General features: G+C 54.6%; 1 protein-coding gene and 1 long non-coding RNA gene across 2 annotated transcripts in view; both read right to left on the bottom strand.

The window, feature by feature from the left end:
* LOC140742932 (uncharacterized) overlaps positions 1-23,314 on the bottom strand; it is a 239,611-nt gene that overhangs the window by 42,578 nt on the left and 173,719 nt on the right. The gene's annotated exons all lie outside the window — the stretch shown is intronic.
* On the bottom strand, positions 1,580-21,681 carry FIBH (silk fibroin heavy chain). Its single transcript, XM_073073437.1, has 2 exons — positions 21,571-21,681; positions 1,580-19,416 (listed from the first exon to the last, which is right to left on the bottom strand). The coding sequence occupies exons 1-2, from the start codon at positions 21,610-21,612 to the stop codon at positions 1,681-1,683; spliced, it is 17,778 nt and encodes a 5,925-aa protein (XP_072929538.1). The 5' UTR covers positions 21,613-21,681; the 3' UTR covers positions 1,580-1,680.

Genomic DNA, 23,314 nt, shown 5'->3' with positions numbered 1-23,314 from the left:
CCTGTCTTCCAGGTACGGTCTATCAGTTAGATCGAGAAATGACGAAAAATACCGGTTTGTTGTATACAGGGGGTATTCAACAAACCGGTATTTTTCACCTTATTTTATTTTTAGTATTTTACAGAAATTATGCATCTGCTGTAAAAATTTCAAGTGTCCATCTATAACAGTTCCGGAGATAGAGCCCCGTGACAGACGGGCAGACAGCGAAGTCATAGTAATAGGGTTCCGTGTTTACCCTTTAGGTACGGAACCCAAAAAAGACGCTTTTTACACTCAGCCCCACACTAGGATTCCGTATGTCATATGAGTTGACAATATGCACTTGGCCAGTGCGGTGGACTATGGCCTAACCTTTGTCATTCAGTAACCTAATCATGAGTTTTTACGTTTTAACAAATATGACTATTTTGGTATTTGTTTACCTATTTGGCCATACAATTTCCAATCAGCATCAGAACTACAGTGTCAGTGACGTAATATTAAATGTCTAAATAGACACATGGCGCTTTATATTGTGTCTCTCTTTTTTCCGAACATGTGAGGTAGACAAAAAGACTTGAGCACTTATAGTCGTCACAATTTAATAGGCCCATTTTGACACATGCCATCGCTAGGCTCTAAGAATGTGATATACAAATCGATAACCAAAGAAACCGATTTTTACGACAAATCGATTACAACCCCAAATCGTATTGTATAGCTTAATAAATATTTATTAACAGAATATTTATTAAATATTTCTCTAAATCATCTAAATATTTTATAAAAAAGAAGAAAAGAAAATAAATTCTAGTGTAATTTAAAAATTTAATCATATTTAGAAGATTAAATAAAGCATCGCTCGTAAACTGTATTTTTTTCGTTTTCTCATTCACTAATAAACAAAGTCTTGATTATTTTATTGTTGTTATGATGAAAAAGGGATAAATAATGAATTATTGGTAACTCTAAGATTCGATTATTTGAAAGTTAGTCGATTATTTTTTCTTCCGAATGGTTTGAAGTCGCAAGCTCTAGTCGTCACGTGTTCGTAAACTCCCTACTAAAAAGTTAGTTTAAAACATTAATGACATTAGGATGACATGTGTCAAAATGGGCCTATTAAATTGGGAAGACCATACTTATTGTTAGGTTAACTCAGTCTACTAACCAACTGGACCAGAATAATGGATTGAGTAAACGTAATGTAAAATTATAGGACAATTTGAAAAGTCATGGTAAGGGTACAGTTTCTTGCGTCACTATCGATTTTTTTACAAGATCCGTTCGGAGAGGGAGGAGTTAACCGTTTATGTATGGTACAAGACGGAAAAATGTATGCAGCGCGATTAAAAATAATTTAACAGTCTTTTACTTTTTACGATGTTACCCCAATTCACATTACAAATATAAATATGTTACGTGTATTGTGTGATCAATGCCGTTCGTAGTTTTGTGATTGAGTGTTTTTGATTATTAAAAAATAAGACAACTGGATAAACAAATAGATTTCAAAACAGTTAAGAGAAAATGCATTTTTTTCTAAGCATTATTCAGTAGGAAAGTTTAAATTTACCAAATAAAGAAAACATAGATATAATCTTGCAAAACTTTATTAAAATCGATGAAAAAAAGATGTATCCATATTATTATGAAAAGGAAAAACATTTAAATTAAAAATCAAATAAGTACCACATATTAACAATCGACGCAGTCTCCCTTCCTGCCGATCCTAATGGTATATTGGGTGCGACGAAGCTGGCAGGCTGTGCGACCAATCGATCGACCATAACTTCCTCCAGTCGCAGAATAGGAGGCTGCACTCGATGAGGCAGCCGCTGCTCCAACTCCACTTGGTCCACCGGCGTTAATGACATTTATTAGTGGTGCTGGTCCTTGGGGTCCGTATGGTCCTTGGGGACCTTGTGGCCCTTGAGGTCCTTGTGGTCCCTGAGGTCCTGAGCCGGCTGAGGCAACAGCTGAAGCTGATGCGGAGGCTGATCCCGGTCCGCTTGGTCCACCGGCGTTAATGACATTTATTAGTGGTGCTGGTCCTTGAGGTCCGTATGGTCCTTGGGGTCCGTATGGTCCTTGGGGACCTTGTGGCCCTTGTGGACCTGGTCCGGATGCGGCTGCGGCTGCAGCGGCGGCTGATGCACCCGATGCTCCTGATCCAGGTGAGTAGATGTTGTAAACATTCGGTCCTTGTGGCCCTTGAGGTCCTTGTGGCCCTTGAGGTCCTTGTGGTCCCTGAGGTCCTGAGCCGGCTGAGGCAACAGCTGAAGCTGATGCGGAGGCCGATCCCGGTCCGCTTGGTCCACCGGCGTTAATGACATTTATTAGTGGTGCTGGTCCGTATGGTCCTTGGGGACCTTGTGGCCCTTGTGGTCCTTGTGGCCCTTGTGGTCCTGGTCCGGATGCGGCTGCGGCTGCAGCGGCGGCTGATGCACCCGATGCTCCTGATCCAGGTGAGTAGATGTTGTAAACATTCGGTCCTTGTGGCCCTTGTGGTCCTTGTGGCCCTTGTGGTCCTTGTGGCCCTTGAGGTCCTTGTGGTCCCTGAGGTCCTGAGCCGGCTGCGGCAGCAGCTGAAGCTGATGCGGAGGCTGATCCCGGTCCGCTTGGTCCACCGGCGTTAATGACATTTATTAGTGGTGCTGGTCCTTGGGGTCCGTATGGTCCTTGGGGTCCGTATGGTCCTTGGGGACCTTGTGGCCCTTGTGTTCCTTGTGGCCCTTGAGGTCCTTGTGGTCCCTGAGGTCCTGAGCCGGCTGCGGCAGCAGCTGAAGCTGATGCGGAGGCTGATCCCGGTCCGCTTGGTCCACCGGCGTTAATGACATTTATTAGTGGTGCTGGTCCTTGGGGTCCGTATGGTCCTTGGGGTCCGTATGGTCCTTGGGGACCTTGTGGCCCTTGTGTTCCTTGTGGCCCTTGTGGTCCTTGTGGCCCTTGTGGTCCTGATCCGGATGCGGCTGCGGCTGCAGCGGCGGCTGATGCACCCGATGCTCCTAATCCCGGTCCGCTTGGTCCTTGGGGTCCGTATGGTCCTTGAGGTCCTGAGCCGGCTGAGGCAGCAGCTGAAGCTGATGCGGAGGCTGATCCTGGTCCGCTTGGTCCTTGGGGTCCGTATGGTCCTTGGGGACCTTGTGGCCCTTGTGGTCCTTGTGGCCCTTGTGGTCCTGGTCCGGATGCGGCTGCTGCTGCAGCGGCGGCTGATGCACCCGATGCTCCTGATCCAGGTGAGTAGATGTTGTAAACATTCGGTCCTTGTGGCCCTTGTGGTCCTTGTGGCCCTTGAGGTCCTTGTGGTCCCTGAGGTCCTGAGCCGGCTGCGGCAGCAGCTGAAGCTGATGCGGAGGCTGATCCCGGTCCGCTTGGTCCACCGGCGTTAATGACATTTATTAGTGGTGCTGGTCCTTGGGGTCCGTATGGTCCTTGGGGTCCGTATGGTCCTTGGGGACCTTGTGGCCCTTGTGTTCCTTGTGGCCCTTGTGGTCCTTGTGGCCCTTGTGGTCCTGATCCGGATGCGGCTGCGGCTGCAGCGGCGGCTGATGCACCCGATGCTCCTGATCCCGGTGAGTAGATATTGTAAACATTCGGTCCTTGTGGCCCTTGTGGTCCTTGTGGCCCTTGAGGACCTTGTGGTCCCTGAGGTCCTGCGCCGGCTGCGGCAGCAGCTGAAGCTGATGCGGAGGCTGATCCCGGTCCGCTTGGTCCACCGGCGTTAATGACATTTATTAGTGGTGCTGGTCCTTGGGGTCCGTATGGTCCTTGGGGACCTTGTGGCCCTTGTGGTCCTTGTGGTCCTTGTGGTCCTGGTCCGGATGCGGCTGCGGCTGCAGCGGCGGCTGATGCACCCGATGCTCCTGATCCAGGTGAGTAGATGTTGTAAACATTCGGTCCTTGTGGCCCTTGAGGTCCTGAGCCGGCTGCGGCAGCAGCTGAAGCTGATGCGGAGGCTGATCCCGGTCCGCTTGGTCCTTGGGGTCCGTATGGTCCTTGGGGACCTTGTGGCCCTTGTGGTCCTTGTGGCCCTTGTGGTCCTGGTCCGGATGCGGCTGCTGCTGCAGCGGCGGCTGATGCACCCGATGCTCCTGATCCAGGTGAGTAGATGTTGTAAACATTCGGTCCTTGTGGCCCTTGTGGTCCTTGTGGCCCTTGAGGTCCTTGTGGTCCCTGAGGTCCTGAGCCGGCTGCGGCAGCAGCTGAAGCTGATGCGGAGGCTGATCCCGGTCCGCTTGGTCCACCGGCATTAATGACATTTATTAGTGGTGCTGGTCCTTGGGGTCCGTATGGTCCTTGGGGTCCGTATGGTCCTTGGGGACCTTGTGGCCCTTGTGTTCCTTGTGGCCCTTGAGGTCCTTGTGGTCCCTGAGGTCCTGAGCCGGCTGCGGCAGCAGCTGAAGCTGATGCGGAGGCTGATCCCGGTCCGCTTGGTCCACCGGCGTTAATGACATTTATTAGTGGTGCTGGTCCTTGGGGTCCGTATGGTCCTTGGGGTCCGTATGGTCCTTGGGGACCTTGTGGCCCTTGTGTTCCTTGTGGCCCTTGTGGTCCTTGTGGCCCTTGTGGTCCTGATCCGGATGCGGCTGCGGCTGCAGCGGCGGCTGATGCACCCGATGCTCCTGATCCCGGTGAGTAGATATTGTAAACATTCGGTCCTTGTTGCCCGTTTCCGCCATTGTTAGCGGCGGCGGCGGCGGCGGCAGCTGCAGCAGCTGCTGCGGCTCCTGAACCATAGCCTTGACCCTGTGCACCGTATTGTCCATTAGCTCCATTTCCACCAGAACCTGCTCCTGGTCCGGATGATCCCGATGCGGCTGCAGCTGCGGCGGCAGCAGCGGCTGATCCATATGGATAGACATTGTAAACGCCTGGTCCTTGTGGACCGTTTCCTCCATTGTTGGCACCGGCGGAAGCTGCGGCAGCGGCAGCCGCTGCTGCAGCTCCTGCTCCCGGTCCACCATATGCAGGTCCTTGACCTTGTCCAGCGGTTCCAGAAGCGCCAGAAGCTGAGGCCGCACTTGATGATGCGGAGGCTGATCCCGGTCCGCTTGGTCCACCGGCGTTAATGACATTTATTAGTGGTGCTGGCCCTTGGGGTCCGTATGGTCCTTGGGGACCTTGTGGACCTTGTGGTCCTTGTGGTCCTTGTGGTCCTGGTCCGGATGCGGCTGCGGCTGCAGCGGCGGCTGATGCACCCGATGCTCCTGATCCAGGTGAGTAGATGTTGTAAACATTCGGTCCTTGTGGCCCTTGAGGTCCTGAGCCGGCTGCGGCAGCAGCTGAAGCTGATCCCGGTCCGCTTGGTCCTTGGGATCCGTATGGTCCTTGAGGTCCTGAGCCGGCTGAGGCAGCAGCTGAAGCTGATGCGGAGGCTGATCCTGGTCCGCTTGGTCCTTGGGGTCCGTATGGTCCTTGGGGACCTTGTGGCCCTTGTGTTCCTTGTGGCCCTTGTGGTCCTGGTCCGGATGCGGCTGCTGCTGCAGCGGCGGCTGATGCACCCGATGCTCCTGATCCAGGTGAGTAGATGTTGTAAACATTCGGTCCTTGTGGCCCTTGTTGTCCTTGTGGCCCTTGAGGTCCTTGTGGTCCCTGAGGTCCTGAGCCGGCTGCGGCAGCAGCTGAAGCTGATGCGGAGGCTGATCCCGGTCCGCTTGGTCCACCGGCGTTAATGACATTTATTAGTGGTGCTGGTCCTTGGGGTCCGTATGGTCCTTGGGGTCCGTATGGTCCTTGGGGACCTTGTGGCCCTTGTGTTCCTTGTGGCCCTTGAGGTCCTTGTGGTCCCTGAGGTCCTGAGCCGGCTGCGGCAGCAGCTGAAGCTGATGCGGAGGCTGATCCCGGTCCGCTTGGTCCACCGGCGTTAATGACATTTATTAGTGGTGCTGGTCCTTGGGGTCCGTATGGTCCTTGGGGTCCGTATGGTCCTTGGGGACCTTGTGGCCCTTGTGTTCCTTGTGGCCCTTGAGGTCCTTGTGGTCCCTGAGGTCCTGAGCCAGCTGCGGCAGCAGCTGAAGCTGATGCGGAGGCTGATCCCGGTCCGCTTGGTCCACCGGCGTTAATGACATTTATTAGTGGTGCTGGTCCTTGGGGTCCGTATGGTCCTTGGGGTCCGTATGGTCCTTGGGGACCTTGTGGCCCTTGTGTTCCTTGTGGCCCTTGTGGTCCTTGTGGCCCTTGTGGTCCTGATCCGGATGCGGCTGCGGCTGCAGCGGCGGCTGATGCACCCGATGCTCCTGATCCCGGTGAGTAGATATTGTAAACATTCGGTCCTTGTGGCCCTTGTGGTCCTTGTGGCCCTTGAGGACCTTGTGGTCCCTGAGGTCCTGAGCCGGCTGCGGCAGCAGCTGAAGCTGATGCGGAGGCTGATCCCGGTCCGCTTGGTCCACCGGCGTTAATGACATTTATTAGTGGTGCTGGTCCTTGGGGTCCGTATGGTCCTTGGGGACCTTGTAGCCCTTGTGGCCCTTGTGGTCCTTGTGGTCCTTGTGGCCCTGGTCCGGATGCGGCTGCGGCTGCAGCGGCGGCTGATGCACCCGATGCTCCTGATCCAGGTGAGTAGATGTTGTAAACATTCGGTCCTTGTGGCCCTTGAGGTCCTGAGCCGGCTGCGGCAGCAGCTGAAGCTGATGCGGAGGCTGATCCCGGTCCGCTTGGTCCTTGGGGTCCGTATGGTCCTTGGGGACCTTGTGGCCCTTGTGGTCCTTGTGGCCCTTGTGGTCCTGGTCCGGATGCGGCTGCTGCTGCAGCGGCGGCTGATGCACCCGATGCTCCTGATCCAGGTGAGTAGATGTTGTAAACATTCGGTCCTTGTGGCCCTTGTGGTCCTTGTGGCCCTTGAGGTCCTTGTGGTCCCTGAGGTCCTGAGCCGGCTGCAGCAGCAGCTGAAGCTGATGCGGAGGCTGATCCCGGTCCGCTTGGTCCACCGGCGTTAATGACATTTATTAGTGGTGCTGGTCCTTGGGGTCCGTATGGTCCTTGGGGTCCGTATGGTCCTTGGGGACCTTGTGGCCCTTGTGTTCCTTGTGGCCCTTGAGGTCCTTGTGGTCCCTGAGGTCCTGAGCCGGCTGCGGCAGCAGCTGAAGCTGATGCGGAGGCTGATCCCGGTCCGCTTGGTCCACCGGCGTTAATGACATTTATTAGTGGTGCTGGTCCTTGGGGTCCATATGGTCCTTGGGGTCCGTATGGTCCTTGGGGACCTTGTGGCCCTTGTGTTCCTTGTGGCCCTTGTGGTCCTTGTGGCCCTTGTGGTCCTGATCCGGATGCGGCTGCGGCTGCAGCGGCGGCTGATGCACCCGATGCTCCTGATCCCGGTCCGCTTGGTCCTTGGGGTCCGTATGGTCCTTGAGGTCCTGAGCCGGCTGAGGCAGCAGCTGAAGCTGATGCGGAGGCTGATCCTGGTCCGCTTGGTCCTTGGGGTCCGTATGGTCCTTGGGGACCTTGTGGCCCTTGTGGTCCTTGTGGCCCTTGTGGTCCTGGTCCGGATGCGGCTGCTGCTGCAGCGGCGGCTGATGCACCCGATGCTCCTGATCCAGGTGAGTAGATGTTGTAAACATTCGGTCCTTGTGGCCCTTGTGGTCCTTGTGGCCCTTGAGGTCCTTGTGGTCCCTGAGGTCCTGAGCCGGCTGCGGCAGCAGCTGAAGCTGATGCGGAGGCTGATCCCGGTCCGCTTGGTCCACCGGCGTTAATGACATTTATTAGTGGTGCTGGTCCTTGGGGTCCGTATGGTCCTTGGGGTCCGCTTGGTCCTTGGGGTCCGTATGGTCCTTGAGGTCCTGAGCCGGCTGAGGCAGCAGCTGAAGCTGATGCGGAGGCTGATCCTGGTCCGCTTGGTCCTTGGGGTCCGTATGGTCCTTGGGGACCTTGTGGCCCTTGTGGTCCTTGTGGCCCTTGTGGTCCTGGTCCGGATGCGGCTGCTGCTGCAGCGGCGGCTGATGCACCCGATGCTCCTGATCCAGGTGAGTAGATGTTGTAAACATTCGGTCCTTGTGGCCCTTGTGGTCCTTGTGGCCCTTGAGGTCCTTGTGGTCCCTGAGGTCCTGAGCCGGCTGCGGCAGCAGCTGAAGCTGATGCGGAGGCTGATCCCGGTCCGCTTGGTCCACCGGCGTTAATGACATTTATTAGTGGTGCTGGTCCTTGGGGTCCGTATGGTCCTTGGGGTCCGCTTGGTCCTTGGGGTCCGTATGGTCCTTGAGGTCCTGAGCCGGCTGAGGCAGCAGCTGAAGCTGATGCGGAGGCTGATCCTGGTCCGCTTGGTCCTTGGGGTCCGTATGGTCCTTGGGGACCTTGTGGCCCTTGTGGTCCTTGTGGCCCTTGTGGTCCTGGTCCGGATGCGGCTGCTGCTGCAGCGGCGGCTGATGCACCCGATGCTCCTGATCCAGGTGAGTAGATGTTGTAAACATTCGGTCCTTGTGGCCCTTGTGGTCCTTGTGGCCCTTGAGGTCCTTGTGGTCCCTGAGGTCCTGAGCCGGCTGCGGCAGCAGCTGAAGCTGATGCGGAGGCTGATCCCGGTCCGCTTGGTCCACCGGCATTAATGACATTTATTAGTGGTGCTGGTCCTTGGGGTCCGTATGGTCCTTGGGGTCCGTATGGTCCTTGGGGACCTTGTGGCCCTTGTGTTCCTTGTGGCCCTTGAGGTCCTTGTGGTCCCTGAGGTCCTGAGCCGGCTGCGGCAGCAGCTGAAGCTGATGCGGAGGCTGATCCCGGTCCGCTTGGTCCACCGGCGTTAATGACATTTATTAGTGGTGCTGGTCCTTGGGGTCCGTATGGTCCTTGGGGACCTTGTGGCCCTTGTGTTCCTTGTGGCCCTTGTGGTCCTTGTGGCCCTTGTGGTCCTGATCCGGATGCGGCTGCGGCTGCAGCGGCGGCTGATGCACCCGATGCTCCTGATCCCGGTGAGTAGATATTGTAAACATTCGGTCCTTGTTGCCCGTTTCCGCCATTGTTAGCGGCGGCGGCGGCGGCGGCAGCTGCAGCAGCTGCTGCGGCTCCTGAACCATAGCCTTGACCCTGTGCACCGTATTGTCCATTAGCTCCATTTCCACCAGAACCTGCTCCTGGTCCGGATGATCCCGATGCGGCTGCAGCTGCGGCGGCAGCAGCGGCTGATCCATATGGATAGACATTGTAAACGCCTGGTCCTTGTGGACCGTTTCCTCCATTGTTGGCACCGGCGGAAGCTGCGGCAGCGGCAGCCGCTGCTGCAGCTCCTGCTCCCGGTCCACCATATGCAGGTCCTTGACCTTGTCCAGCGGATCCAGAAGCGCCAGAAGCTGAGGCCGCACTTGATGATGCGGAGGCTGATCCCGGTCCGCTTGGTCCACCGGCGTTAATGACATTTATTAGTGGTGCTGGCCCTTGGGGTCCGTATGGTCCTTGGGGACCTTGTGGACCTTGTGGTCCTTGTGGTCCTTGTGGTCCTGGTCCGGATGCGGCTGCGGCTGCAGCGGCGGCTGATGCACCCGATGCTCCTGATCCAGGTGAGTAGATGTTGTAAACATTCGGTCCTTGTGGCCCTTGAGGTCCTGAGCCGGCTGCGGCAGCAGCTGAAGCTGATCCCGGTCCGCTTGGTCCTTGGGGTCCGTATGGTCCTTGAGGTCCTGAGCCGGCTGAGGCAGCAGCTGAAGCTGATGCGGAGGCTGATCCTGGTCCGCTTGGTCCTTGGGGTCCGTATGGTCCTTGGGGACCTTGTGGCCCTTGTGGTCCTTGTTGCCCTTGTGGTCCTGGTCCGGATGCGGCTGCTGCTGCAGCGGCGGCTGATGCACCCGATGCTCCTGATCCAGGTGAGTAGATGTTGTAAACATTCGGTCCTTGTGGCCCTTGAGGTCCTTGTGGCCCTTGAGGTCCTTGTGGTCCCTGAGGTCCTGAGCCGGCTGCGGCAGCAGCTGAAGCTGATGCGGAGGCTGATCCCGGTCCGCTTGGTCCACCGGCGTTAATGACATTTATTAGTGGTGCTGGTCCTTGGGGTCCGTATGGTCCTTGGGGTCCGTATGGTCCTTGGGGACCTTGTGGCCCTTGTGTTCCTTGTGGCCCTTGTGGTCCTGGTCCGGATGCGGCTGCTGCTGCAGCGGCGGCTGATGCACCCGATGCTCCTGATCCAGGTGAGTAGATGTTGTAAACATTCGGTCCTTGTGGCCCTTGTTGTCCTTGTGGCCCTTGAGGTCCTTGTGGTCCCTGAGGTCCTGAGCCGGCTGCGGCAGCAGCTGAAGCTGATGCGGAGGCTGATCCCGGTCCGCTTGGTCCACCGGCGTTAATGACATTTATTAGTGGTGCTGGTCCTTGGGGTCCGTATGGTCCTTGGGGTCCGTATGGTCCTTGGGGACCTTGTGGCCCTTGTGTTCCTTGTGGCCCTTGAGGTCCTTGTGGTCCCTGAGGTCCTGAGCCGGCTGCGGCAGCAGCTGAAGCTGATGCGGAGGCTGATCCCGGTCCGCTTGGTCCACCGGCGTTAATGACATTTATTAGTGGTGCTGGTCCTTGGGGTCCGTATGGTCCTTGGGGTCCGTATGGTCCTTGGGGACCTTGTGGCCCTTGTGGTCCTTGTGGTCCTGGTCCGGATGCGGCTGCGGCTGCAGCGGCGGCTGATGCACCCGATGCTCCTGATCCAGGTGAGTAGATGTTGTAAACATTCGGTCCTTGTGGCCCTTGAGGTCCTGAGCCGGCTGCGGCAGCAGCTGAAGCTGATGCGGAGGCTGATCCCGGTCCGCTTGGTCCTTGGGGTCCGTATGGTCCTTGGGGACCTTGTGGCCCTTGTGGTCCTTGTGGCCCTTGTGGTCCTGGTCCGGATGCGGCTGCTGCTGCAGCGGCGGCTGATGCACCCGATGCTCCTGATCCAGGTGAGTAGATGTTGTAAACATTCGGTCCTTGTGGCCCTTGTGGTCCTTGTGGCCCTTGAGGTCCTTGTGGTCCCTGAGGTCCTGAGCCGGCTGCGGCAGCAGCTGAAGCTGATGCGGAGACTGATCCCGGTCCGCTTGGTCCACCGGCGTTAATGACATTTATTAGTGGTGCTGGTCCTTGGGGTCCGTATGGTCCTTGGGGTCCGTATGGTCCTTGGGGACCTTGTGGCCCTTGTGTTCCTTGTGGCCCTTGAGGTCCTTGTGGTCCCTGAGGTCCTGAGCCGGCTGCGGCAGCAGCTGAAGCTGATGCGGAGGCTGATCCCGGTCCGCTTGGTCCACCGGCGTTAATGACATTTATTAGTGGTGCTGGTCCTTGGGGTCCATATGGTCCTTGGGGTCCGTATGGTCCTTGGGGACCTTGTGGCCCTTGTGTTCCTTGTGGCCCTTGTGGTCCTTGTGGCCTTTGTGGTCCTGATCCGGATGCGGCTGCGGCTGCAGCGGCGGCTGATGCACCCGATGCTCCTGATCCCGGTCCGCTTGGTCCTTGGGGTCCGTATGGTCCTTGAGGTCCTGAGCCGGCTGAGGCAGCAGCTGAAGCTGATGCGGAGGCTGATCCTGGTCCGCTTGGTCCTTGGGGTCCGTATGGTCCTTGGGGTCCTTGTGGCCCTTGTGGTCCTGGTCCGGATGCGGCTGCTGCTGCAGCGGCGGCTGATGCACCCGATGCTCCTGATCCAGGTGAGTAGATGTTGTAAACATTCGGTCCTTGTGGCCCTTGTGGTCCTTGTGGCCCTTGAGGTCCTTGTGGTCCCTGAGGTCCTGAGCCGGCTGCGGCAGCAGCTGAAGCTGATGCGGAGGCTGATCCCGGTCCGCTTGGTCCACCGGCGTTAATGACATTTATTAGTGGTGCTGGTCCTTGGGGTCCGTATGGTCCTTGGGGTCCGCTTGGTCCTTGGGGTCCGTATGGTCCTTGAGGTCCTGAGCCGGCTGAGGCAGCAGCTGAAGCTGATGCGGAAGCTGATCCTGGTCCGCTTGGTCCTTGGGGTCCGTATGGTCCTTGGGGACCTTGTGGCCCTTGTGGTCCTTGTGGCCCTTGTGGTCCTGGTCCGGATGCGGCTGCTGCTGCAGCGGCGGCTGATGCACCCGATGCTCCTGATCCAGGTGAGTAGATGTTGTAAACATTCGGTCCTTGTGGCCCTTGTGGTCCTTGTGGCCCTTGAGGTCCTTGTGGTCCCTGAGGTCCTGAGCCGGCTGCGGCAGCAGCTGAAGCTGATGCGGAGGCTGATCCCGGTCCGCTTGGTCCACCGGCGTTAATGACATTTATTAGTGGTGCTGGTCCTTGGGGTCCATATGGTCCTTGGGGTCCGTATGGTCCTTGGGGACCTTGTGGCCCTTGTGTTCCTTGTGGCCCTTGTGGTCCTTGTGGCCCTTGTGGTCCTGATCCGGATGCGGCTGCGGCTGCAGCGGCGGCTGATGCACCCGATGCTCCTGATCCCGGTCCGCTTGGTCCTTGGGGTCCGTATGGTCCTTGAGGTCCTGAGCCGGCTGAGGCAGCAGCTGAAGCTGATGCGGAGGCTGATCCTGGTCCGCTTGGTCCTTGGGGTCCGTATGGTCCTTGGGGACCTTGTGGCCCTTGTGGTCCTTGTGGCCCTTGTGGTCCTGGTCCGGATGCGGCTGCTGCTGCAGCGGCGGCTGATGCACCCGATGCTCCTGATCCAGGTGAGTAGATGTTGTAAACATTCGGTCCTTGTGGCCCTTGTGGTCCTTGTGGCCCTTGAGGTCCTTGTGGTCCCTGAGGTCCTGAGCCGGCTGCGGCAGCAGCTGAAGCTGATGCGGAGGCTGATCCCGGTCCGCTTGGTCCACCGGCGTTAATGACATTTATTAGTGGTGCTGGTCCTTGGGGTCCGTATGGTCCTTGGGGTCCGCTTGGTCCTTGGGGTCCGTATGGTCCTTGAGGTCCTGAGCCGGCTGAGGCAGCAGCTGAAGCTGATGCGGAGGCTGATCCTGGTCCGCTTGGTCCTTGGGGTCCGTATGGTCCTTGGGGACCTTGTGGCCCTTGTGGTCCTTGTGGCCCTTGTGGTCCTGGTCCGGATGCGGCTGCTGCTGCAGCGGCGGCTGATGCACCCGATGCTCCTGATCCAGGTGAGTAGATGTTGTAAACATTCGGTCCTTGTGGCCCTTGTGGTCCTTGTGGCCCTTGAGGTCCTTGTGGTCCCTGAGGTCCTGAGCCGGCTGCGGCAGCAGCTGAAGCTGATGCGGAGGCTGATCCCGGTCCGCTTGGTCCACCGGCGTTAATGACATTTATTAGTGGTGCTGGTCCTTGGGGTCCGTATGGTCCTTGGGGTCCGCTTGGTCCTTGGGGTCCGTATGGTCCTTGAGGTCCTGAGCCGGCTGAGGCAGCAGCTGAAGCTGATGCGGAAGCTGATCCTGGTCCGCTTGGTCCTTGGGGTCCGTATGGTCCTTGGGGACCTTGTGGCCCTTGTGGTCCTTGTGGCCCTTGTGGTCCTGGTCCGGATGCGGCTGCTGCTGCAGCGGCGGCTGATGCACCCGATGCTCCTGATCCAGGTGAGTAGATGTTGTAAACATTCGGTCCTTGTGGCCCTTGTGGTCCTTGTGGCCCTTGAGGTCCTTGTGGTCCCTGAGGTCCTGAGCCGGCTGCGGCAGCAGCTGAAGCTGATGCGGAGGCTGATCCCGGTCCGCTTGGTCCACCGGCGTTAATGACATTTATTAGTGGTGCTGGTCCTTGGGGTCCATATGGTCCTTGGGGTCCGTATGGTCCTTGGGGACCTTGTGGCCCTTGTGTTCCTTGTGGCCCTTGTGGTCCTTGTGGCCCTTGTGGTCCTGATCCGGATGCGGCTGCGGCTGCAGCGGCGGCTGATGCACCCGATGCTCCTGATCCCGGTCCGCTTGGTCCTTGGGGTCCGTATGGTCCTTGAGGTCCTGAGCCGGCTGAGGCAGCAGCTGAAGCTGATGCGGAGGCTGATCCTGGTCCGCTTGGTCCTTGGGGTCCGTATGGTCCTTGGGGACCTTGTGGCCCTTGTGGTCCTTGTGGCCCTTGTGGTCCTGGTCCGGATGCGGCTGCTGCTGCAGCGGCGGCTGATGCACCCGATGCTCCTGATCCAGGTGAGTAGATGTTGTAAACATTCGGTCCTTGTGGCCCTTGTGGTCCTTGTGGCCCTTGAGGTCCTTGTGGTCCCTGAGGTCCTGAGCCGGCTGCGGCAGCAGCTGAAGCTGATGCGGAGGCTGATCCCGGTCCGCTTGGTCCACCGGCGTTAATGACATTTATTAGTGGTGCTGGTCCTTGGGGTCCGTATGGTCCTTGGGGTCCGCTTGGTCCTTGGGGTCCGTATGGTCCTTGAGGTCCTGAGCCGGCTGAGGCAGCAGCTGAAGCTGATGCGGAGGCTGATCCTGGTCCGCTTGGTCCTTGGGGTCCGTATGGTCCTTGGGGACCTTGTGGCCCTTGTGGTCCTTGTGGCCCTTGTGGTCCTGGTCCGGATGCGGCTGCTGCTGCAGCGGCGGCTGATGCACCCGATGCTCCTGATCCAGGTGAGTAGATGTTGTAAACATTCGGTCCTTGTGGCCCTTGTGGTCCTTGTGGCCCTTGAGGTCCTTGTGGTCCCTGAGGTCCTGAGCCGGCTGCGGCAGCAGCTGAAGCTGATGCGGAGGCTGATCCCGGTCCGCTTGGTCCACCGGCGTTAATGACATTTATTAGTGGTGCTGGTCCTTGGGGTCCGTATGGTCCTTGGGGTCCGTATGGTCCTTGGGGACCTTGTGGCCCTTGTGGCCCTTGTGGTCCTTGTGGCCCTTGTGGTCCTGATCCGGATGCGGCTGCGGCTGCAGCGGCGGCTGATGCACCCGATGCTCCTGATCCCGGTGAGTAGATATTGTAAACATTCGGTCCTTGTGGCCCTTGTGGTCCTTGTGGCCCTTGAGGTCCTTGTGGTCCCTGAGGTCCTGAGCCGGCTGCGGCAGCAGCTGAAGCTGATGCGGAAGCTGATCCCGGTCCGCTTGGTCCACCGGCGTTAATGACATTTATTAGTGGTGCTGGTCCTTGGGGTCCGTATGGTCCTTGGGGACCTTGTGGCCCTTGTGGTCCTTGTGGTCCTTGTGGTCCTGGTCCGGATGCGGCTGCGGCTGCAGCGGCGGCTGATGCACCCGATGCTCCTGATCCAGGTGAGTAGATGTTGTAAACATTCGGTCCTTGTGGCCCTTGAGGTCCTGAGTCGGCTGCGGCAGCAGCTGAAGCTGATGCGGAGGCTGATCCCGGTCCGCTTGGTCCTTGGGGTCCGTATGGTCCTTGGGGACCTTGTGGCCCTTGTGGTCCTTGTGGCCCTTGTGGTCCTGGTCCGGATGCGGCTGCGGCTGCAGCGGCGGCTGATGCACCCGATGCTCCTGATCCAGGTGAGTAGATGTTGTAAACATTCGGTCCTTGTGGCCCTTGTGGTCCTTGTGGTCCTTGTGGCCCTTGAGGTCCTTGTGGTCCCTGAGGTCCTGAGCCGGCTGCGGCAGCAGCTGAAGCTGATGCGGAGGCTGATCCCGGTCCGCTTGGTCCACCGGCGTTAATGACATTTATAAGTGGTGCTGGTCCTTGGGGTCCGTATGGTCCTTGGGGTCCGTATGGTCCTTGGGGACCTTGTGGCCCTTGTGTTCCTTGTGGCCCTTGTGGTCCTTGTGGCCCTTGTGGTCCTGATCCGGATGCGGATGCGGCTGCAGCGGCGGCTGATGCACCCGATGCTCCTGATCCAGGTGAGTAGATGTTGTAAACATTCGGTCCTTGTGGCCCTTGAGGTCCTGAGCCGGCTGCGGCAGCAGCTGAAGCTGATGCGGAGGCTGATCCCGGTCCGCTTGGTCCTTGGGGTCCGTATGGTCCTTGAGGTCCTGAGCCGGCTGAGGCAGCAGCTGAAGCTGATGCGGAGGCTGATCCTGGTCCGCTTGGTCCTTGGGGTCCGTATGGTCCTTGTGGCCCTTGTGGCCCTTGTGGTCCTTGTGGCCCTTGTGGTCCTGGTCCGGATGCGGCTGCTGCTGCAGCGGCGGCTGATGCACCCGATGCTCCTGATCCCGGTGAGTAGATATTGTAAACATTCGGTCCTTGTGGCCCTTGTGGTCCTTGTGGCCCTTGAGGTCCTTGTGGTCCCTGAGGTCCTGAGCCGGCTGCGGCAGCAGCTGAAGCTGATGCGGAGGCTGATCCCGGTCCGCTTGGTCCACCGGCGTTAATGACATTTATTAGTGGTGCTGGTCCTTGGGGTCCGTATGGTCCTTGGGGACCTTGTGGCCCTTGTGGTCCTTGTGGTCCTTGTGGTCCTGGTCCGGATGCGGCTGCGGCTGCAGCGGCGGCTGATGCACCCGATGCTCCTGATCCAGGTGAGTAGATGTTGTAAACATTCGGTCCTTGTGGCCCTTGAGGTCCTGAGCCGGCTGCGGCAGCAGCTGAAGCTGATGCGGAGGCTGATCCCGGTCCGCTTGGTCCTTGGGGTCCGTATGGTCCTTGGGGACCTTGTGGCCCTTGTGGTCCTTGTGGCCCTTGTGGTCCTGGTCCGGATGCGGCTGCTGCTGCAGCGGCGGCTGATGCACCCGATGCTCCTGATCCAGGTGAGTAGATGTTGTAAACATTCGGTCCTTGTGGCCCTTGAGGTCCTGAGCCGGCTGCGGCAGCAGCTGAAGCTGATGCGGAGGCTGATCCCGGTCCGCTTGGTCCTTGGGGTCCGTATGGTCCTTGAGGTCCTGAGCCGGCTGAGGCAGCAGCTGAAGCTGATGCGGAGGCTGATCCTGGTCCGCTTGGTCCTTGGGGTCCGTATGGTCCTTGGGGACCTTGTGGCCCTTGTGGTCCTTGTGGCCCTTGTGGTCCTGGTCCGGATGCGGCTGCTGCTGCAGCGGCGGCTGATGCACCCGATGCTCCTGATCCAGGTGAGTAGATGTTGTAAACATTCGGTCCTTGTGGCCCTTGTGGTCCTTGTGGCCCTTGAGGTCCTTGTGGCCCTTGTGGTCCTGATCCGGATGCGGCTGCGGCTGCAGCGGCGGCTGATGCACCCGATGCTCCTGATCCCGGTCCGCTTGGTCCTTGGGGTCCGTATGGTCCTTGAGGTCCTGAGCCGGCTGAGGCAGCAGCTGAAGCTGATGCGGAGGCTGATCCTGGTCCGCTTGGTCCTTGGGGTCCGTATGGTCCTTGGGGACCTTGTGGCCCTTGTGGTCCTTGTGGCCCTTGTGGTCCTGGTCCGGATGCGGCTGCTGCTGCAGCGGCGGCTGATGCACCCGATGCTCCTGATCCAGGTGAGTAGATGTTGTAAACATTCGGTCCTTGTGGCCCTTGTGGTCCTTGTGGCCCTTGAGGTCCTTGTGGTCCCTGAGGTCCTGAGCCGGCTGCGGCAGCAGCTGAAGCTGATGCGGAGGCTGATCCCGGTCCGCTTGGTCCACCGGCGTTAATGACATTTATTAGTGGTGCTGGTCCTTGGGGTCCGTATGGTCCTTGGGGACCTTGTGGCCCTTGTGGTCCTTGTGGTCCTTGTGGTCCTGGTCCGGATGCGGCTGCGGCTGCAGCGGCGGCTGATGCACCCGATGCTCCTGATCCAGGTGAGTAGATGTTGTAAACATTCGGTCCTTGTGGCCCTTGAGGTCCTGAGCCGGCTGCGGCAGCAGCTGAAGCTGAAGCGGAGGCTGATCCCGGTCCGCTTGGTCCTTGGGGTCCGTATGGTCCTTGAGGTCCTGAGCCGGCTGAGGCAGCAGCTGAAGCTGATGCGGAGGCTGATCCCGGTCCGCTTGGTCCTTGGGGTCCGTATGGTCCTTGAGGTCCTGAGCCTGCTGAGGCAGCAGCTGAAGCTGATGCGGAGGCTGATCCTGGTCCGCTTGGTCCTTGGGGTCCGTATGGTCCTTGGGGACCTTGTGGCCCTTGTGGTCCTGGTCCGGATGCGGCTGCTGCTGCAGCGGCGGCTGATGCACCCGATGCTCCTGATCCAGGTGAGTAGATGTTGTAAACATTCGGTCCTTGTGGCCCTTGTGGTCCTTGTGGCCCTTGAGGTCCTTGTGGCCCTTGTGGTCCTGATCCGGATGCGGCTGCGGCTGCAGCGGCGGCTGATGCACCCGATGCTCCTGATCCCGGTCCGCTTGGTCCTTGGGGTCCGTATGGTCCTTGAGGTCCTGAGCCGGCTGAGGCAGCAGCTGAAGCTGATGCGGAGGCTGATCCTGGTCCGCTTGGTCCTTGGGGTCCGTATGGTCCTTGGGGACCTTGTGGCCCTTGTGGTCCTTGTGGCCCTTGTGGTCCTGGTCCGGATGCGGCTGCTGCTGCAGCGGCGGCTGATGCACCCGATGCTCCTGATCCAGGTGAGTAGATGTTGTAAACATTCGGTCCTTGTGGCCCTTGTGGTCCTTGTGGCCCTTGAGGTCCTTGTGGTCCCTGAGGTCCTGAGCCGGCTGCGGCAGCAGCTGAAGCTGATGCGGAGGCTGATCCCGGTCCGCTTGGTCCACCGGCGTTAATGACATTTATTAGTGGTGCTGGTCCTTGGGGTCCGTATGGTCCTTGGGGTCCGTATGGTCCTTGGGGTCCGTATGGTCCTTGGGGACCTTGTGGCCCTTGTGTTCCTTGTGGCCCTTGAGGTCCTTGTGGTCCCTGAGGTCCTGAGCCGGCTGCGGCAGCAGCTGAAGCTGATGCGGAGGCTGATCCCGGTCCGCTTGGTCCACCGGCGTTAATGACATTTATTAGTGGTGCTGGTCCTTGGGGTCCGTATGGTCCTTGGGGACCTTGTGGCCCTTGTGGTCCTTGTGGTCCTTGTGGTCCTGGTCCGGATGCGGCTGCGGCTGCAGCGGCGGCTGATGCACCCGATGCTCCTGATCCAGGTGAGTAGATGTTGTAAACATTCGGTCCTTGTGGCCCTTGAGGTCCTGAGCCAGCTGCGGCAGCAGCTGAAGCTGATGCGGAGGCTGATCCCGGTCCGCTTGGTCCTTGGGGTCCGTATGGTCCTTGGGGACCTTGTGGCCCTTGTGGTCCTTGTGGCCCTTGTGGTCCTGGTCCGGATGCGGCTGCTGCTGCAGCGGCGGCTGATGCACCCGATGCTCCTGATCCAGGTGAGTAGATGTTGTAAACATTCGGTCCTTGTGGCCCTTGTGGTCCTTGTGGCCCTTGAGGTCCTTGTGGTCCCTGAGGTCCTGAGCCGGCTGCGGCAGCAGCTGAAGCTGATGCGGAGGCTGATCCCGGTCCGCTTGGTCCACCGGCGTTAATGACATTTATTAGTGGTGCTGGTCCTTGGGGTCCGTATGGTCCTTGGGGACTTGCACTGGCAGCAGCGGCAGCTGATGCTCCAGCTCCAGAGTATGCTGAAGCCCTCGCTGGTTGGTCATTTCGTTCTTTCACGATAACGTCCTCTTCTGTTATCGTTTCATGACCACTGGCGTCTGTCGTGATGACAAGGGTCCTGATCAACTTTTCCCCACTAGCTAAGTTGTTGTTGAAGTCGCCTTCTCTTTCATATTTCGTTTCATTATATGATTCGACAAGGTTTCCACTGTTGTCATAATATCCTGTATTGGAACTGACTGATTCCGTTTTCCTTAAATCTTTTTGACTCTCGATGGCGTTTATTAAATTGACTGCGACGTCATCTGCAGCGACATACTGGAAAAATAAATACTTTTTAGATCTTATTTATATCATTTACAGTAAATTTTATTACTAAATAACAAGAAATTATTAAAGCTAAAATATATACAAAATATTTCTAATTAACAATATATACAATCAAGAGTAAAAAAGATAAAATTATAAATAAAATAAACCATCTAAAATTGCCGTGTGAGGCATGGTTCCCAAAACGCTGGCGGCGTTTCCTTGTTGAACGGCAAGGCTTAGCCTTTGAGCAAAGTAGCCGCCAGCTTTTTGGTCCCCGGAAGCAGTTACAAGCTTGGTCGACATATCTGACATGAATTTTTTCATGTCAGATGACCATGGACCCATTGTCTCTATTGCAAGCGCCGCAAACAAATAATTGTCTAATAAATTATTATATTTACGGCGCTTGAGAGTTTGGGCATGGTCGGCTGCGGCCCCCGCACACACAGATGTATTGCTTACGTGCGATGGGGCCAAGGTGTCTACGCACGTCGCGTCCCATACCAGGGGTCGTCCGAGACTCCATGGAACTAGAGTGATTCCATCGGGTCTCTTGCCATCGTCTCTAAAAAGGCCTGGAGGTTCTAACGTCGCAGGTATAGAGACGGTAGCAAGTGCCCGACGAATCAAACTGTTCAGAGTCCCGTGACGATACAACCTGCCGGCACTCATTTATATTTATATTGTTTTATATTATTTATATTGTTTGGTACTAATAATCAGAGATTCGAATCTGGTAAGTCAATTGAGCGGCTGAGTTTCAACCAATAGATCATTTCTCCTAATACCTTATATTAGAAGTTGTCTATTGCTTGCTTTAAGGAAAATATCGTGAGGAAATCATCAATCCTTTTTTCCTGAGAGTTCCTTAAAAAGTTTTTGAAAGTCGGTGAACTTTACCAATTCTTTTTTCCAGCGTTGTAGACTATGAACTTAACCTCTTTAACTGTGAGACGGAACCCGTTCCCAGCAGTGCTATATAATTATGATCAACGCTTAAAATAAGCCCCTAGATATTCAGTTGACGTTGTTAATATAATAATTTGAATTATAGTAATACATTTTAGTGCAATTTCTGATTTTTAATATTTTTGAGAGAAATTGTATGCCTTTTTAATTTAAAAGATTGCCTCTGTCGTTTATTAACTTTTGATTATTTGTATATAGTCATTGAGGCAATAAAATAAAAGAAAAATGACAATGGACGCCGGAAATAATGAGTTGCTACCCTTGAGGACTACGATGGGATGCCTCTCACAAGTGTTACATGTTTTAAACCAGTACCCTTAGCAGGAGTTTATTACCTTTCGACAAATATGACTGATTTGGTATTTGTTTCAAATTCCAATCAGCGCCCCTAGCGGATTGTGTCCGAACTAGAAAATCGTATGGGCCAATACGTAAACAAATACCAAAATAGTCATATTTGTCGAAACGTAAAATCTCCTGGTAAGGGTACTGAACACAGTAGCACTTTTTATTATTCTTATCAGGCAGAAAAAGTTTGGCGATGGTGCCTCCATATTCAACCCACGAAGGGTTCTATGAAAGCGATTTTTGACTTATCGACATTAGCCATTATATTATATTGCTTATAACAAGTCAGTCATCAGTTCTTTTGACAGATTGACAATGATGATTCATTTAAAGGTTACGTTAACCCATAAGTGACCGACTGCTGGTTATATGTTATCTCAGTTTTGGACCACTGGACTGTGATTCATAGGTAATTAAAAAAAAAACATAATTAAAATGTTCAAGTTTCCTCACGATGGTTTCTTCACAGTTAAACCAAGTTTTTTTTTATAATATGGAAGTAGAACACTAGCATGCAGTCCACCTGATGGTAGTGGCTACTGCCACCCATGGACATCTGTAATCAACCACAGATAGGATCAGATATTCTTGCCTTATCGGCCATAAATGAGCCGCTACCCCTGAGGACCAAGCTGAAACGCCTCGGCAAACTATGTTTCCTTTACCACACCCTTCAAACCAGAACACAGCAGCGCTTAACACTACTGTTATTAGGCAGAAATAAGTGTGGTTGTGCCGTCGAAGTCGAACCACAAAGCTTTAAGTGAGGTTTCAATGTTTTTCATAATTTATTATTCAATACATTGCAATAAAAATAGAAGATAAAATATAAGAAAGACTCACCTGCAGTGCGCAGCACAGGATCACAAAGGCTGTGACTCTCATGTTCCTGAGAGTTGGAACCGGACTGATGCTTCCAACAATTTTCCAGGCCCATTTTATACCCCGAAATGGTAACAATATTTACACCAAAACCTACGTAAATTCAGACTTGTTCAAATATTTAAAGAATTAACAGAAATAACAACCTTTTGTTTTAAACAATATAAAAGTTACCTCGCTATTCAGAACAATATATCATAATTAATGTTTAATTGTTTGATAATGTATGTAACTTCGAGATCATTATTATTAAAACTATATATTAATTTGTTCTATGTAATATTACAAATCAATTGTGTTTTTCACTATTGAATCGACTATAATGATTTTCGTTACATAATATATAATATTATTATTATTTTTAGTATAGTTGTACCGCCTTCAATTTTTTTGCACATCCCTAAGGTTGACTGGGAGATAATGCTATTTAGCATTAAGTCCGCCTTCTGTACCACGCTGTTTTAATATGGTCAATAAAGAGTAGATTCAATGGAGTACCAATCTGTTATCGGCAGTCAGTAATCCTGTTTTAATATATGGAGTTTGTTACAGATGTCCAAGGGCGGTAGTGATGTACCATCAGGTCGACACTATGTTTATTGCCTATTTGGGGAAAAAATCTCTATGAAAAAAAAAAAAAAAAAAATTAAGTCTGACCCTAATTATAATCACATTAGTATATTATGTAATAGTGGACTATTATTATTGGAAACAATAAGACACATTAGTCAATACAAAATAATAAAATAAATCCGGATATAATTAAAAAAAAAAATATGCACCGAAGATAAAACTCTATGACAACAATCCTATTAAATTAATAATTTTGTACAACCTACTGTTAACTCATTATTACTGAAAGATTATTTTGTATAATAAAAGATTCAGTAACAACTCATTCTTTATTTTCTCTGACAAACCATTTATGACATCTTATTCTCTAAAAAACATAATAACTCTCTTTCTTTTACATAGTTTCCCACTAGATTGCTACACAGCAGCAACACGGTTCCCAACTTAGGGGTTTTCCCCCCAGATTTAGGGGGTAAATGAGTGGTATGGGATTTTTTAGGGGTTTTATATGTCTAGGGGTATTTTTAGGGGTTGAAATATTTTTGAGAGTTGGTAACACTGAGCAGCAATTAAATAGACTCTTATTAAAATAAAATAATTTAAAAAGTATTGTAATGAAAATATACTCTTACACTACTTATACTTGATTAATTACCTACTAACATGGGTAGGCATAGGCAGTATTATAGTGGTTAAAAAACTCGGCCTCTCGATCGAGGGGTCCGAGGGTCAAATCCCAGGCACGCACCTCTGATTTTTTAAAGTTATGTGCGTATTACAGATTAACTATCACTTGCTGAGAGATTTATAAAAAAAAAAAAACATCACAATGGTATGTGAAGTCTACCAATACGCACTTGGCCAGCGCGGTGCACTATGGCCTAATCCTTCTCATTATGAGAGGAGACCCGTACCCAGCAGTGGGACAGTAATAGGTTGATGATGACCATGGGTCCCTAAGTACCAAATTAGATATTATAATTAGCAATGCCTACATAAGCAATGTAAGCAGTAATAGCCAAGTGATTGAAACTCTGCGTCCCAATCGAAGGCTTCGCTCAATTTTAGGCACTCCGATAGAATAGGCATTAGAAATTAATTATCGCTTGTTTTATTTTTTTTTATAACATAT

The sequence above is a fragment of the Epargyreus clarus genome, unplaced genomic scaffold, assembly GCF_041222505.1.
Source record: "Epargyreus clarus isolate Ecla_fem2 unplaced genomic scaffold, WU_Ecla_fem_2.2 ptg000006l, whole genome shotgun sequence".
NCBI lineage: Eukaryota > Metazoa > Arthropoda > Insecta > Lepidoptera > Hesperiidae > Epargyreus > Epargyreus clarus.
Note: the sequence above shows the minus strand (reverse complement) of the source record. Positions and strands in the feature narration are given on the sequence as shown.